At 39.6% G+C, this 16829-nt stretch overlaps 1 protein-coding gene across 2 annotated transcripts; it reads left to right on the forward strand.

The window, feature by feature from the left end:
- Window positions 1-204: 204 nt before the first annotated feature.
- On the forward strand, window positions 205-8097 carry LOC307039108 (uncharacterized protein). Of its 2 annotated transcripts, none has more exons than XR_013808146.1 (6): window positions 205-325; window positions 682-748; window positions 1449-1514; window positions 5066-5227; window positions 5706-5800; window positions 6406-8097. XR_013808146.1 is itself a non-coding variant. In XM_079680907.1 (6 exons), exons 3-6 carry the CDS (start codon window positions 1473-1475, stop codon window positions 6524-6526), a joined length of 414 nt encoding a protein of 137 aa, XP_079537033.1. In that variant the 5' UTR covers window positions 205-325; window positions 682-748; window positions 1449-1472; the 3' UTR covers window positions 6527-8097. The 2 variants fall into 2 exon arrangements, 1 of the variants encoding a protein (XP_079537033.1); XM_079680907.1 differs by having other exon boundaries at window positions 5066-5221.
- Window positions 8098-16829: the final 8732 nt, after the last annotated feature.

The following is a 16829-nucleotide window of genomic DNA, read 5'->3' on the forward strand; positions in this document are numbered from 1 at the left end:
TACTTATATGATTCTGTTTTCTTAAAGGTTGTATCTTCCTGGTCGAATGCACTTATTGTAAGTCGCTTTGGATAAAAGCGTCAGCTAAATGCAATGTAATGTAATGTAATGTTTAAAATTAAGTAATTTCATTCATTTAAAAGTAGCCTAATTCGAAAAAAATATGTACAATTTAATTACCACATATACTGTCCTGTCTGCGGATGTGCATACACAAACAGCCCGCCACTTTTCCCTCCATTTTCCATTCGGAATCTGAAGGACTGGACTGCCTGCGTAGCTCCACTGTCGTGAGGTGAAGGTTCTCCACGGCTCTCCGTTTTAAGTAAGTAGCTCATTTATAGCCTTGGGTGTATTATATTATACTTAAACAGGTAGCTTTATAGCTAACATTAACGCTATCGACTGTGTGTTTTGATAGATTAACATTAGCAACCGTTAACATAGTCCTACAGCAGCTAGCTAACTGTTAGCCTACTGTTAACCTAGCTTAGTTGTGTAGTAATGTTTAAGTAACCTAATTGAAGTGTAACATGCAACATTAACATTATAAGATAAGTTGATACTGCTTTCAAATTAAATATGTGATAAATCCAATCTTTGTCTTGTTAGACTTTCTTATTAGTTTGTGGATAATACAAGTTGAATGTTAACTGCCTGTTACTATGCTTTTTTTTGTAGCTTCACCTTCCCCGCTGCCCTGGCTTATATACTGTCCATTCCTACTGTGTTCCTGACCGGCTGTACAGTATGTTTCTTTTTAACTTGTTCTTATCATTGTGGTAATATAGGACACAACTAAACATGTGAAATCACGTTGGTAAGGGAGATCTCTCCCCCATCTGTGTGCGAGGGGGCGGGGCAGTTTATACACACGCGGCTGCTACATGCATGCAACACACACACACACACACACACACACACACACACACACACACACACACACACACACACACACACACACACACACACACACACACACACACACACACACACACACACACACACACACACACACACACACACACACACACACACACACACACTCACTCACTCACTCACTCACTCACTCACTCACTCACTCACTCACTCACTCACTCACTCACTCACTCACTCACTCACTCACTCACTTAATGTCATTATACTCTACAATGAAAGAATTAAGAAAACCTTCTCACTTTTTAAAAGGTTCCATCAAGTGCAATAACGGTTGAGCATGTAAGGGCACACAAGCCATTTGTCTAAACATTTAGCAAAAGTGCACCACATCCAGTCATATTTAGGCTCTATTTAAAAAAAAAAAACGTTACATTGTTTGTCACAAAGGAGTTTGTAGGATTTTGAGTCATTGGCCTAACACAAGTTAGTAATCATTGGCAATCAATTACCTTTTTTCATTTACCAATATTTTTTGTTTTAATTTCTACTCATCTTTATTTTTATTGCAGGTTTTGCTATCTGATGTTGGTGTGATGTGGAACAGAACCTTACTCACAATACTTCATATTGATGAGGTAAGTTATATATTTCACATGGTGAATGTATGGTGAAATGCCTGTACTGTGCACATCGAGCTGATACAGAGCAACATGATCATACATTTGAAATGGTGTTTCTGTCCATCTGATAAGTCCAATATCAGTGATGCAAATTAGTCGCTTTTCGGCGCCTCCCGCTTTTTTAAAGCTGATTTGGGTGACTTGTGTAATTCGTGGAGAACCAAAGAGTTTTCGTTTTTTTTGGGGGTGGGGGGGGTCCGTCAGACAACTTCTCACTTAAAAAAAGAAGAAGAAATCTAGATCGCAAAATAATTAAACAAGCGAGTGCCTGTTTTTTCCTGGCCAAGGACAGGTTCATTGAACACAACACGAGCATAACGTGTCTTCACGTGGTTATGTCTCGTCTGAAAGGAGTAACGGAGAGCATCGGAACGCCGCTCCAGCTCTTCAAATATTGCATTACCCATAAGGAGCCGTACACATGGCGCAGTGTTTGCGAGGCTGTGTCTTTAGTTGTAAGCACAGTGGCAATCTGTTGTTACATCTGGTTAGCTAGCTATGCTAACGAATTTAAAGAGTTTTTCAGGTGGAAGAGAGCTCTCTCCTGAGAGGCTCAAATAACCTCAGCTCAGTGAGGTTAAGGCAGACCTTGATATGATCATTATAGTTATTAATGAGACATTAGAGACTAAATTATTAACAGGTATAAAATACTATAGCCTATGACAGTAACAAAAGAGTTTTGGTGGTCATGCCACAATCGTGCACGTGAATGCATGCATGCATGCATGCGTCAAACATGAGTCATGGTGAGATATCTGGATTAAGAGGTTGCTTTTTCTTTGCACAGCATGAAAGAAAGGCCAAATTAATGGGCTGTGATTTTAGTTTTTGTAAGCAGAGGTTGAGTTCAATAATGTGTACGGCCCTCGGAGGATGTTGTACAAATTGAAAGGAAAAAGGTTCCCCACCCCTGCTGTAAATAATAATAAAAACCCTTGATTTTAGTGGTGCACGATAATTATCGGCCCGATAATTATCGGTCCGATATTAGGAATTATGACGTCATCCCGATAAACCCGATAAAAGTATTAATAGCCCCGATAATATACAATATATTTTTTGGGTAAAAAAAAAGAAAAAAATACTGCGGTGTGGGTGGATTGGGATGAGGGGCGCTTGTTTTTCACTCGGCTCCTCCCGTTTTGCCAGTACTGTGGTATTAGTGGTTTAGGAAGAGGGGAGTTTTTCACAAATCCAGCGCTCCCTAACTCATGCCTGGCTGTGACGTAAATGGTGTGCGGCCGTGAAGCTAGGACAGTAAACAAACATGTTGTCGGTAGTATGGGACTATTTCAAAGTTTCAGAGTTAGATAGTTCGCTTGCTATTTGTATTAACAAATGCAATGCAGAAGTTCCACGAGGAGGGAAAAAGGCAACGAGCTATAATACTTCCAACCTGATTAGTCACCTGAAACGTCGCCATCGCTACGATGGTGTGTTAAAAGCGTACGAAGACGCCTGCGCTGCTAAACTAGGGGCGAATCCAAAGCCAGCTGCAAAGGCACCGGGGCTTTTACCTATCGACGAGGCTTTTGAAAAAGGCAAGAGGTTTGCCAGAGACGACCCCAGGGCTAAAACGACGAAAAAAAAACAGGTACATTTAATATATATATATTAGGGCCGGGACTTTAACGCGTTAATTAAGATTAATTAATTACACAAAAATTAACGCGTTAAAAAAATTAACGCATTTTAATCGCACTTATTTTTGCACCGCGGAACGTTTCTCACTGGATGAGTTTCAGGGGTACCGATTATACTGGAGCACCAACTAACGTTCATGACTTCAAACAACAACAAACCACAGTGAACAATAGTCAAACATGAACAAAGAAGCTGATGAGACCGCTTTGGTTGGCCCCGTGGATGGGACATTTTGTTTTAAAAAACGGACGGATGGAAGCGTCAATAAGAGCACAGTTGTTGGCAAATTATGCAAAAAGGAATTCGCATATCACCGCAGCACATCAAGCCTCAAGTATCACCTCAATGCAAAACATATAGCAGCTAGCGTGGAAGCTAGCGCGGACGTTAGCCCAACTCGGAGTACAAGGACCCACACCCAATTCGCGTTGATCAAACAGTGGCCTATGCAACAGAGAGATTTTATTTTTCATCAGGATATTGGAAGAATAGCAGGGATTGAAGTCAATCACTGGCACTTTTTTATTTTATTTTAAATGGTACAGTACACTTTATGTTGAACTATTTATTATGTTGTTGGTGCAACTGGCACTTTATGTTGAACTGTTTATTGTTTTGGCCAAGGTTATTGAGAGAGTTGGACTGAAATTGATTAGATTTTTTAAATCAACAAAGTCTGTTATGGCCTCTGAAGCAACAGAGAGATGTTTTCTAATAGTCAGGGTTTCCAATGTTCTGAATGTACTTGAAAGTATTGTGTTATACTTAAAAAACAAAGTGTTATAGTTTACAGAAGGTCTACCTACCTATAGGCTACCTGAATCTCTGAAATGTACTATATTCCTAAATATGCTATTGCTACACTTTATGGCAAAAATTGCACTTTTCTGTTGGTCTTGGTTAAGTACATCCTTGAAAAAAATAAACAATGTTTTGTTGCTTAAGCTTATGTATTGAGTCATTATTCAATGTTATACTAAAATCCATCTGAAAAAAATTGCTTCTCACTGTTCTCAGGTCAAATATTTATATGTGATTAAAAATGCGATTAATTGCGGTTAATTAATTACAAAGCCTGTAATTATTTAGATTAATTTTTTTAATCGAGTCCCGGCCCTAATATATATATATAATATTATTATCGGTTATCAGTATCGGTATCGGTCTTGAAAAGCAGGAAGTTATCGGTATCGGTATCGGTTTCAAAAAACCAATATCGTGCATCCCTACTTGATTTATAACTTAACATCTCTGTCTCCTATTGATCTGAGTAAATTATAAAGAACAGCCAGTTAATTGAAGGATTATAGCAAAGGCCTTTGTCAGATGGTATATTACCATAGACTTACGCTGTTTTTTTTCTGCTTCGAATAGTTCTCTCTTTTTTCACCATACCTGTGTTTGCATCACTTCAATATTCAATATCTTTTAGCTCTGTTTATGCTCTCCACCAACTCCTTAGTAAAGTATTTGGCTCTTTAGCTGCTCAATGTTCCGCTTTCTTCAGCAGCTATTCTCTAACTGTCTGTTTGATTGTCTGAAGAAAACAGCTGCTGCTGGAATTGGGGTTTTCACTTTATAACTCAACATTTTACCCATTGTCAATTAAAAAAAGTATTAGCAAGGTTTAAACAACCATACAGCTTACAGGTCTAGTTCTGATTCCTTGCAATTACCTTACATTAATAGAAATACTGGTTAGAACACACTGTACACCAATACACATCTTATCAAGGACTTGGTTAAGGAGGAGGTCACAATTAGAATCTATCCTTTAATTAAATAGCAGATACAAAATATCACTACACCAATGTCTGAATGTGCTCTTTGTCTTCTGTCATTTTGTTTTTGCATAACAGATACAGGCTGAATTCCAGCGCATAACAACTATCCCACTTGAAACAGCCTTCATGGCGCAGTTGGACAGCCATCTACCTCAGCTGACATCTGTCTTCCAGAAGAAGGGAGGAGTTGTTGGCCAGAAACTAGCCAAACATCTGGCGATCTTGCAAAAGGTAAATGTGTGTATACACCTTTTTATACAAATTGTCATATACTCTATGGAGCAATTTTATGAAATGTACCTGTCCAGTACCTTATAGAGCCCCATTTTCCTCACAACAGCCTGGATTACTTGCCAGGTGCAAGAATGCAAGACACATTTCTAAGCAAATCTGATCTTAATAAGGCAATAGTGGCATACTGGTTAGAGAAGCAGGCTTGTGACTGGAAAGGTGGGGAAAGTGAAAAAGCAGAACCTGCCTTGAGCAAGTCACTTAATCCTCAGTGGCCAACAGATCAGACTGTGGTTGTACTAGGCAGATTCCAGTTGTGAACAGAGCATTGCTCTTGGTGAAAAGTCCCTGGATGAGTAGAATTTGTAATATATATTGTATATTTAGGTTACTACAGGTTGTAAATCTTCTACAATTTATAGACAATTTTGTTATTATTGATGTATTTAGAAATATTTTAATAATTGTAATTTTTTTGACACAGGCAACAAGTGATGTTAACCTTAAAAGGGAAGCAATCCTCAAGCACTTTGCATCAACCTTGGTGAGGACGATGGACATCTCATTAGGGAGTATATGGTAAGTCACTGTAATTGACCTTTCGCAAAGCCACGCCCCTAAATGCCCGTTGTCCAATCATATTTGATCACGTGCGCGGCTCCCTGTGGAAGTCCGACAAGCATAGCGTTCAAATTCATTGCGAAAATGGTGAAGCGTTGTGCTTATGGTCTTTGGAAATCGGATAGCAGATATCCCATAAGCTTAGAGGGGGGGGGGTGATATTTTACCCGTTTCCTAAACCCAAAACCCGAGAGGAGAGATACCGCCAGTGGATAAAGAAATGCGGCAGGCCCCATGCCCAGCTGAATATGGCGAATATCAACAAACACAAATACGTTTGCTCCAAGGTAAATAAGTGCTAACGTAGCTAGCTAGCTAGCAAAGATTACATTCACAAATTAACTAACTAATTTAATTAACTAATTTCACTAACTAACGTTAGCTAAAGTCACACGACTACAGCTGTAAGCTGTGTGCTTCTAGGTCGTTTTGACCATGTATATCACTTGATGCATAATAATGTCTGAACAGCTGAGCTCCGTTATTAGTCTACCTGTGGTCAAAGTACAAACAAGAAAGCCAACAGGCAATCATTCATTTATATTTTGCTTTAATCTTTGTAGCATTTTGTTAATGGAAAGCCTACTGCCGACTTCCCTAATCCTGCTGCACAAGTGGGCACCCCGACCCCCACAAAGGAACAACAAGGTGGATGCAGAAAGCCACCAAGGAAACGGTAGTTAACTTTAGACAAACTTCAAAATGTAATGCCTCTTGTGATTGTATTGTTTTATTCCAAAATAATAATAATAATTCCGTCGAATTTGACATACAGCTCATGTGGTTTTTCACTCTTGCACTGCGACCTGTATGCAAGTGCCTCTATTGATGTTGTGCCTCCCTCTTTTCTGTTTATACTGTGGATATAACCCTCCATAGCGTATTGTAGCCCCTTTTGTCGGGACCTGGAGGATATTGCTGCGTTATTGCTCCAAAATGAGTCTGTTAAGGCGACTCCGACGTTACGGAGACCCTCCATTATGGCTTTGTTTAACGCATCTGGCTCTCAGCTTGTCGGACTAGCAACAGTAACCAAGGGGGGGCGTGGCTTTGCGAAAGGGCAATTGCATTTGTCAGTCACATGTAGTGTTTTAAGATCCTAGTGTCAGGCATCAATTTTAGATAATTATGTTTTACCTTATAAGGAGCATGAAGGTTGAGAATATGTATATGAATGTTGATATTCATCAACAGCTTGGTTCTTTATACGATGAGGTTGGCTTTATTCATTATTTTTCTTATTGTCCAATGGAAAGACCATAATCAACAATGTCTTACCCCTAGTTTTCACCGGGTCCGTCTGCGTCGCGTAACGGCTGCGCCGCGGTTTTGGTCCGGCCTCCTCCGGCGTCATACCCTACCGGGCGCGTTTCAGAAGCATTTCAGAAGCGGAGCGTCTTGCCTGCCGGCTCGCAGTTTTAGTTGATTTGGGCATATTTCCTGGACAGACTACTTTGTACAGACAAAGTTAATGATAATTGTAATATCCCAGTTATAAACGACATGAATCAAAGATGTGTTGCTGTATTTTAGTGGCCAAAAATGTATTCATCATCATAATTATTCTATATATATTTACACAGTGCCTGTAAACCGGAGGAGAACGCTGGCATTTCTCCTCCTACTTGAAAGACTACGGAGGGATAGGGTCAGCAAAATTAGTTTGTGTGTGTGTGTGTATATATATATATATATATATATATATATATATATATATATACAGATGGAGCACTGAATTTCGGACTCCAGCTTACAGCTTCCTGCCTACCACCAGCCAAAGACCAGTATAGAGGAATGTTAAGCCCTCCCACTATTTTCCAAGAGGGCGTTGCCAGATTTTCAATTTCAGGTTTTAACCAGGAGCTGGCGCTTCATTCACAAATACAGAAAGACAAGTTTCATGAACTTTCAGTTGTGTTTTGAAGAGCATTTTAACACATCAATATTTTAGATCAACTAAAGTATATCTAATCTTTTAATTCAATAATATATAGTCTTTATATATTAAATAATCATAATTATAATGTAAATGTTTACATTACACTTCTTTATTTGTTATGCTCATACTTTAACCTTCACAATCGTTTGCTTTAATATGCAGTATATTTTTGTGTTTGCTTCCTCCTGCTCCCTTTCGGACACATACTGTAAGATTTATTATTATTATTAATATGAAGATATTATTAAGATAAGATAAGATGTTACTTTATTGATTGAACATTTTAGTTTAGAATGTGCTGTCCCACGGTAATTCAGAAGGCTCACAGGTCACGGTCACATTCCGACCATTATTTAAAACAATAGGTGCTTTCACACCTTCTACAGTTTGATTTGTATAGAGGGAGCTCTGTCAGTTTTTGAATTACCCATTTGCTTTCGGGGAGCCCTATTTTTCAGAGTATATCCTGCTACTAAATATGTCACACGCACGCTCTGTTGACTGGCGCAGCAGCGCGGATGCGATCAATTGCTATAAAAACACTCTTCTACTAATACAGACGGTGTCACTATGCCGGCGGATGTGGCCGTTGTTGAAGCCTCTTCAGGCTCCGCATCGGCAGGCCTCTCCCTCGGTGTGGAGCTGTCAAACTCGACCCTAACGCCGCTTACAGCCGGCCAACTAAAAGTTGTTTTCCGTTCACGTTGTCATTTTTAGACTCCTTCGCTTCTTTGCTTGTGAATCCAAAAGCTGTGACGCTTGGCTGTTTTCGTTTTGCCATATTTTTTTATTACACAGCCAGAGTTAAAAAAATATCAATATGAACATTTCAAATACCGCGCCGGCATCACCGCCATAATCATAGCAACGTAAGTAAGAATGCAGCGCCGCCACATACAGATGGCAACACCCAGACATATTCACAAATATAAAACAAATATTCAGAAACTGTAATGAACAATAACTATTATTTATTTCAAGAACTGTTATTTACAGAAACTCAACATTTCTAATCTGTGTGACACAAATATGCACGACTGTTTTGGGCTCCCCCTATTTATCTCAAAGTCAGCCTTCAGGGGAGCTCCCTCCCTCTTTGGTGGAGCCAAGCTCCCCCTAGCTCCCCCCCATTTCGAACAGTGTCTGTGGCTGAATGGCCAGCGATTAGGTGCGGCGCATTTGTCATAGGTGATCAGAGCTAACTGCCTACCGTCAGATTTCATTTAAAAAACAGATCTGATTTTATGACTATTTCTGCGCTCATAAAGAATGATAAGAATAAGAATAATGCGTATTGAACTGGTTTCATTAATTAGTGAGTTTATTTAATACTAGAACCGCCAATCGGGTCAATTTGTGTGATGAATGTTGTGTGTGTGCAATGTAACTTTTTTTCAATAAAATATTAAAGTCTTCCAGTCCCTGACTTTTCCTGAAAGTGTGTTATGTAGCACCCTATGTTGTTAAAAATTGCATTCTAATAGCGGGATTTGACGGGTTTAGGTAGGCCTATACAAAAACCTCTGGCGGTTCTAGTGTTAAGGTAATTAGGTACAGTAGAAGCCCTTTTTTATCAGTAACGAATTTAGCAGTTGAACATAAAAGTCAACTAACTGAGGGTCACTTGCAATGACAGTGTTGTGTCTAACTGTAAGCTTGTCACTCAGAGTAACCTACCGTTAATTTAGCTGCTGGAGAAGAAAGATCAAGGGGGGAGGGGGGGAGAGAGCTGTGGTTGATGGGCCATTAGTTGTGTAAATACACAGCTGAGAGCTGCCGTTTCATTCAGACTGTTTAAAAAACTGTAACAACGGACTATTTTTCTTAGCGGATGCATTTCAATTTAAATCAATACATACAACTATTTTTTAAATCAATACATACAACTATTTTTTAAATCAATAAACATTTTTTCTAAATCCATAAAAGCATTTCAATTAATATTGGGAGTCATGTCGTTACTTTGTTGAGAATTTGGCCGTGTAATAAGCGGGATAATTTGCAGCGACTTGTTCCTTATGGGGAAAATCAGCGCCATATAGACTGAGAGTTATGTCATCTCCGTTCACTCCAATGGACCACTTTTTTACAGCAATGGCGACTAGGAGGCAGCACAGCAAACCAGGACAACACGGAGGAAAAGGCACAGACAAACTGCATGATATGCTATTCAATGTTTATTGAATTCCATGTATTTGCAATGGATGTTCCTAAAACAACACATTTAACATCATCATCATCATGCTGCTGCTGCTGCTGCTAGTCCTTTGATAGTCACCTGTCGGTCTCCTGTCCTTTCTGAAAGCCATAAAGATGACATTAGTCATTTAGATAACTTGTGTCCTCAATTACCATGGGATTACTGAAACTATCATGAATTTAAGAAAATGGTAGAAATGAATCTAATCTGAATTTTGAAGCATTCCTTTAGATCCCCTCCCTCTAAATATATCAATAAACATTAGAAAGTGATGCTCCTGACTACCATACAAGTTTAAGAAGATAATATTGGTTTTAAAGAATTCAAAGCTATAAATAAACAGCAACAGGCTCTTTAACCAAGGCACTGTTAGCCTAACATGTAAACTAGTTGTTCACACTAATCCTGATATTATCAATTAATATTAGCAAATTCTATTTTATTTTTTAAAACATATTGATGTAAATACATACACATATCGATTTGTTGTATAAATATTGCAAATCAAAACCTTTATTCACTAATAATTACCAAAAATCGTAGTTCTATCTCCTGTTATCAATGAATTTACATTGCCCGCAATGAACTTCCGGGGAACGATCCTCGTCTACTTGAACCACGTGACGATAACCGTTTTTGGCCTTCCGCTGTCGTAACTCTTCTATCTATATGGCGCTGGGGAAAATAACACCCGTCATGTGTGTGTAGTAGAGGTGTGTGTGGTTAAAACACTTTCATGAAGTGAAGGAATTTCCTTCTATAAAACAGCTGTGGGCAGCAGTGAGTGTCACGGACATGAATTCATAGATCAAGGCAGACTGGTGCACACACTCTCCTGTCCTGCCAGGCGACATGCCCGTTCTAAGCCGTGTCCCTCACTCCTCACATCCCAAGCATCCCCACAAGTGTATTATGTTGTTACATCGTTTCAGATGTTATGTTTCAGTTGTGCTCTGTCAATGTTCAGTGATGCAAACTTGTCACCTTTCGGCGAAATTCGCCGTTTTGAATCCAAAATAAGTCGTTTGTGTGATTCATGTAGATCTGCAATACAAATATTTTTGGAGTATGGGGGGGGCTGGGACCCGGAGTAATCTGCGGCCGTGAGCTGTTATGTGCCATCATGACACGCATGGTGTTCTTTTTTTATATATTATAATGAAGTACGAGCTGTGTGCACGAGTCTTCCTGCCTGTCGGCTCTGCTCATGGATGTATAATAAGCAGGGCCGCCTTAATGCACGGGCTGACCTGGGCTGAAGCCCAGGGGGCTACGGAGATCGGGGGCCTATCATGAGCCAATTAAAAAATTAAAAAATAAAGATAAAAATTCTTTTTTTTTTATTTCGGGTGTTTTTTTGTTTTTTTAAATAAACAAATTCTTGGCTTTCAGAATAGGAAACTTTCATTTCCAAAATCACACGATAAATACATTTTTGAATCTTGTAAAGGGAAGATGACAGCTCTCCCTCGCCACTCTGCTGTTCCACAGCGCCGCCCCCCTCCCTCCACTGAAATTATTATTGTAAGACGTAGAGTAATGATAGATAACACAGCAAGGTCCGTTACAGTTTGTTTTCATCTGATTTTAAAAAAACAAAGTCTTGGCTTTCAGAATATTAAACTTGTTTCGGCAAATTCAGATGATAAATACAACTTTGAAGCTTGTAACGGCATAATTACAAGCGGAGAACGGAGTAACTTGACGTCACAGCAAGCATAACAACAGCCGATGTTTCTCGTGAGGGTTTTCCCCGGGAAACAAACACAATACACACAAACGCAAATATACACAAACACACACACACGTCAGAATGAGAATATGTTTCACATGTGACTTATTCAAATTGCGAGTGATTGAGTGAAGAAAAAGTTTGAGTGGCGCTCGGAAAAGAAAATTGTTGAGGGAAAAGGAGTTTCGAGACAAGCAGCTATTACAAAAAATGCCGACGCTTACAGGTTATTTTAAACCTGTAGGCCAGGATGAGGAGGAAGGACAGATGAGTTCTGTACCGAGCGGTAGCGGTGCCGGCCGCGGGGCCTCGGAGACAAGTAGGCCGTCTGGTTCTGATAGCGATGGAGTAGCTGGAGAGGAAAAACAGACAGGAGGGACATTATCTGTTGGAGGAGATGGAGAGGACGACGAGGACTTGCTACGTGGAGGGGAGCCAACGGCAACCGGACAAATACATGAGGGAGGCCCGATACGTCACTCATATGGAGGAGAGGACCAGGCGCGTGTAGAGCAGAGTGGAGAAGTGCGATCACAGAGCCTGCCGAGGCTATAGATTACTTTGATTTGATGTTTAAATAGGGGGCCTACAAAAACTATCAGCCCCAGGGCCTGATGGCAGGTTAAGGCGGGCTTGATAATAAGGCTCTGCTGCTCTGAGATGATGGTCTAGCTTCAGCAGCTACATTACCTACGGGTGCGTTCGTTAATATTAACTGTGCTTCCGGAGTCACTGTGGCACAGACTGGAACGCTGGTGAACAGCTGTTAGAACGGGCCGTTCAGGTGTTCAGAGCACAGCTCCCCGTCGGAGCGGCAGAGCGTGATGTGAACTGAAAAGTTTTTCTGTGGCAATATTATTTAAGGAATCGTTGAGCTAGCTAGCTAGCATACATTGTCACTATCTGCTAACGTTAGCTTTAGCCTTCTATTTCTAATCGTTTTTTTCATAGGCTATAAACAGAGGTGGTATAAGTATATATATTGTACTTGAGTAAAAGTAGAAGTACTCAGATCTTGTACTTGAGTAAAAGTAATAGTCCCAGAGTGTAGGAATACTCTGTTACAGTAAAAGTCCTGCATTCAAAATGTTCCTCAAGTAAAAGTAGAAAAAGTATTATCATCAAAATATAGTGAAAGTAGCGACAGTAAAAGTAATCATTGTGCAGATTGGTCCATTTCAAAATAATAGATATGATATGTTTTATAATGATTGATCATGAAAGTGTTCTCAAAGCTGGTAAAGGTGCAACTAGTTTGAATGACTTTGTATACTGCAGGGTAGCTTGTGGATTTACTCCAGGTGGAACTAAAGTCTGATTTAACACTTGATTAGATTTCACTTAATTAATCCAGATCTGTGAAGTAACTAAAGGTATTAAATACATATAGTGGAGTCAAAGTACACCATGTACCTCTGAACTGTAGTGGAGTAAAAGAACAAAATAGCAAAACATTGAAATACTTAAATAAAGTACAAGTATCTCAAAATTGTGCCCAAGTATAGTACTTGTTGAGTTTATGAACTTAGTTACTTTACACCATGTGGCTATAAAGATAAAAATACTTAAGCCTTGCACAGAGGCATGAAAATACATTTTCAAAATGCTCAACAGTGCTGCCAAAATTATAAACTGACTGTTCCACAATTTGAAATAAATGCTTTTATATATTTCTATTAGATGTGACTCTTTGGCGTTTCTGTTATTATTAACACTGCTGCTTTAGTTGTTCTGACTGCTAAAATCCTCTGTCATTCCGTGGGGTGGGGGAGCCGGGGGCTCGGATCCTTGTCACCTTTTTCATACCTGATGAGTTTGCATCCCTGTATGTTAAAAAGCCTCAGTCACCTTAATTCATGTAATAAAAACATCTCAGGTCAGTAACACTCAAAGCTAAATGTGCAATACCATGTTCAGCTATGTTACTATTTATAATGTTATTGTTGTTACATCAGAAGATGTACATATTGAAATGATTTCTTAACTTACAGTAGGCTATTTTTTACAATGTGTGTTGGAAGGATTTATTAAATTACAATGAATATTGTCATTGTTGAAGGCTTTTAGAGAAGGGTGAACTATAAGCCTGAATTACATAAAATGTTATACCTAAAAACATAAAAGCCACAATAAATAAGTCACAATTATTGTAGTTATTTTTACCTCCCGTATTGCTTTCAACCCACCAGCTTTTATGGTGTTGTTACGTCACTAACTGTAAGCTTGTCACATACAGTCTATGGTCACTCAGAGTAACCTACTGTTAATTTAGCTGCTGGAGAAGAAAGATCAGGGGGGGAGGGGGGGGGAGAGCTGTGGTTGATGGGCCATTAGTTGTGTAAATACACAGCTGAGAGCTGCCGTTTCATTCAGACTGTTTAAAAAACTGTAACAACGGACTATTTTTCTTAGCGGATGCATGTGAATTTAAATCAATACATACAACTATTTTTTAAATCAATAAAAACATTTTCTAAATCCATAAAAGCATTTCAATTAATATTGGGAGTCATGTCGTTACTTTGTTGAGAATGTGGCCATGTAATAAGCGGGATAATTTGCAGCGACTTGTTCTTTATGGGGAAAATAACACCCTTCATCCAGATGAGGATCCCTCCGCTACACTTTGGGATCCTGATCGACCGACGAAACTCCATTAAAATATACATATTTTTGGTGAATTACTGAGTTTAGGCACGTTAATAACGTTTTAATGAAGTTGAATACAGTATATTCATATGTGTCAGTGATTTCATGTCAATTCGGCGAACATAAACATAAATGATCGTGGTGAAGATGATGATTAAATTAGGATTAAAAATCGAGAGCCGGGCTGCATTTCCTCCCGTTCGTTTTTTTCGAATAACAAAATTATTTTGTTAAATAACAACATGTTGATGTTTTGTAAATGATTACATGTCTCTTATTTAGCACAGAGTATGATATCCGTGACATATGGATCTTAACAAAGTTCCGCTGTACATCCAGCGTACTGTATCTGACTTTATTTCACATGAGCTCCAGTGTGGAACCCCACTGCACCTCCTGGTGGATCAATGATCCATTGCAGCTGGCTTCATTATAAATACATTTATCTATCACGGGGGCGGTCTCAAGTCAAGCTGGAGGTTTTCCTGGAAATGTTGATGGACTTGGAAGACATGTTTCATGTATTAATGTGAGGAAGGTTACATCCTCCTCAGCTGTTTAAGTCACATGCTTCATGTTACGTCAGGATTTATTCGCTAAGTCTGTTTCCACTGCACTTTGCTGTCATGGCCTCCACCTCTGCCTAGTCTGATTTCTCACATTCACTGTGACATATAGGCTACAGTATGTATGAATCAGTATCAGTATGCACACCAGATTGGAGGCAGCAGCTTGTCCATTCGAAGGGTTGGAATTCAAACGGATGTAGTCTTTTTTTGAATTTGTATTGTGCTAAAATGCATTGTTCTTTTATAGTGGAAATGGAATGTTGGCGATTTGCCAAAGCTGTTCAAATTATCAATAAATGCATTTTTTATATATATATATATATATATATACGGTGTGTTTGGAGATAATTCATTACACTTATTATTATTATATTATATTTAGCCAAACAATATAGTTGATTTCAATCACTAGCTTGGGTCAAATAAACAACCCAATGTATGGTTTATAATTTAACCCAGTGATATAGTTAATTTCAATCACTAGCTTGGGTCAAATAAACAACCCAATGTATGGTTTATATTTAACCCAGTGATATAGTTAATTTAAATCACTAGCTTGGGTCAAATAAACAACCCAGCACATGGGTTAAGACAACCCAGCGTGTGTTCTGTCCTATAGTGACTCAGCAGCTGGGTTATGATTGGGTTATTTTTTAACCCAGTAGTTTTAAGAGTATGGGACATTTCAAGCGTCATTACGATACACACCCACTGAACTGATTAACCAAGATCCTCAGCTATGGTTTAAGCTCAATGATTTGGATGTTTTAGCCGCAATGCACGTTGGGATATGGTGTTTATGAGATATGACATTTTTTTAATAATACTTTAATCCGAGTGTGCTTGCTTTTCTCACTCATTTTGAGAAAACAAACTTTAAAGATTGCTGTGTGGCGCTACCTTAACCCTTCTGTTCTGTTCTTTGCGGCGAAGACAGAGGTACTTATAATTGCCTCAGACTCCCTAGCAGCCAAGGTAAAAAACCTAATGGGGCCCCTCACCACCAACGTTCACCCCCACATCAGAAATCTTGGGGTGTTCTTCGACCAGGCTATGAACATGGACAAACATGTTTCCTCACTGACCCGCAACTGTTTTTTCCACATCTGCAACATCGCTAAACTCAGGTCCATTGTGTCTCATGCAGAGCTTGAAATGGCTGTCCACGCATTCATATCATCCCGGTTAGACTACTGTAATTCACTTTTCACCTGTCTCAGCAAAGCCTCTGTTCACCGTCTGCAGCTGGTTCAAAACGCTGCCGCCCGCTTAATCACCAGGTCTAAAAAATCCTGCCATATCACCCCCATTCTAGCCTCCCTGCACTGGCTACCAGTTCATTTCAGGATCCAGTACAAGATCCTGATTATCTCATACAAAGCTCTAAACGGCCAAGCCCCAGCCTACATCAGCGAGCTCATTCCACCACACCAAAACACTCGTTCGCTGAGGTCCTCTGACCAGGGGCTTCTGGCAGTGCCCAGGACCCGACTAAAGACCAGGGGGGACCGGGCGTTTGGGGCGGCCGCCCCTAGACTCTGGAACGCACTTACCCCGGTCCTGAGATCGGCTCCCTCCCTCAACCTGTTCAAGGGACACCTAAAGACGCACTTATTTAAGCAGGCGTTTGAGCAGTCTTAGGCCGTTCATCACGTCACTGTCCTGTCACTGTCGATCACTGGTCCTCTTGCCCTTGGTTTCATGTTTGTATATTGTTTTTAAGTTTTTATTCTATTTTCCTGTCATGTTATGCTTTGTTATTATTATGCCTTAGTGCCATATTGGCCTAATTGTTTTGACTGCTATATTTTGTACAGCACTCTGTGCATTCGTGCTGGGAGGGGTGCTTTAGAAATAAACTTTTACTTACTTACTTACTTTAGATGACAGCTTACGCC

This window comes from Notothenia rossii (genome assembly GCF_949606895.1).
Source record: "Notothenia rossii genome assembly, chromosome: 1".
In the NCBI taxonomy this organism is placed as follows: Eukaryota; Metazoa; Chordata; class Actinopteri; order Perciformes; family Nototheniidae; genus Notothenia; species Notothenia rossii.

What these genes read in the sequence shown, in the direction of transcription:
- LOC307039108 (XM_079680907.1), top strand. Translation starts at nt 1,473, where the DNA reads ATGTGGAACAGAACCTTACTCACAATACTTCATATTGATGAG. An exon ending in CAATACTTCATATTGATGAG is followed by an intron (nt 1,515 to 5,065) that starts GTAAGTTATATA and finishes TTTGCATAACAG; the next exon opens with ATACAGGCTGAATTCCAGCG. An exon ending in ATCTGGCGATCTTGCAAAAG is followed by an intron (nt 5,222 to 5,705) that starts GTAAATGTGTGT and finishes TTTTTGACACAG; the next exon opens with GCAACAAGTGATGTTAACCT.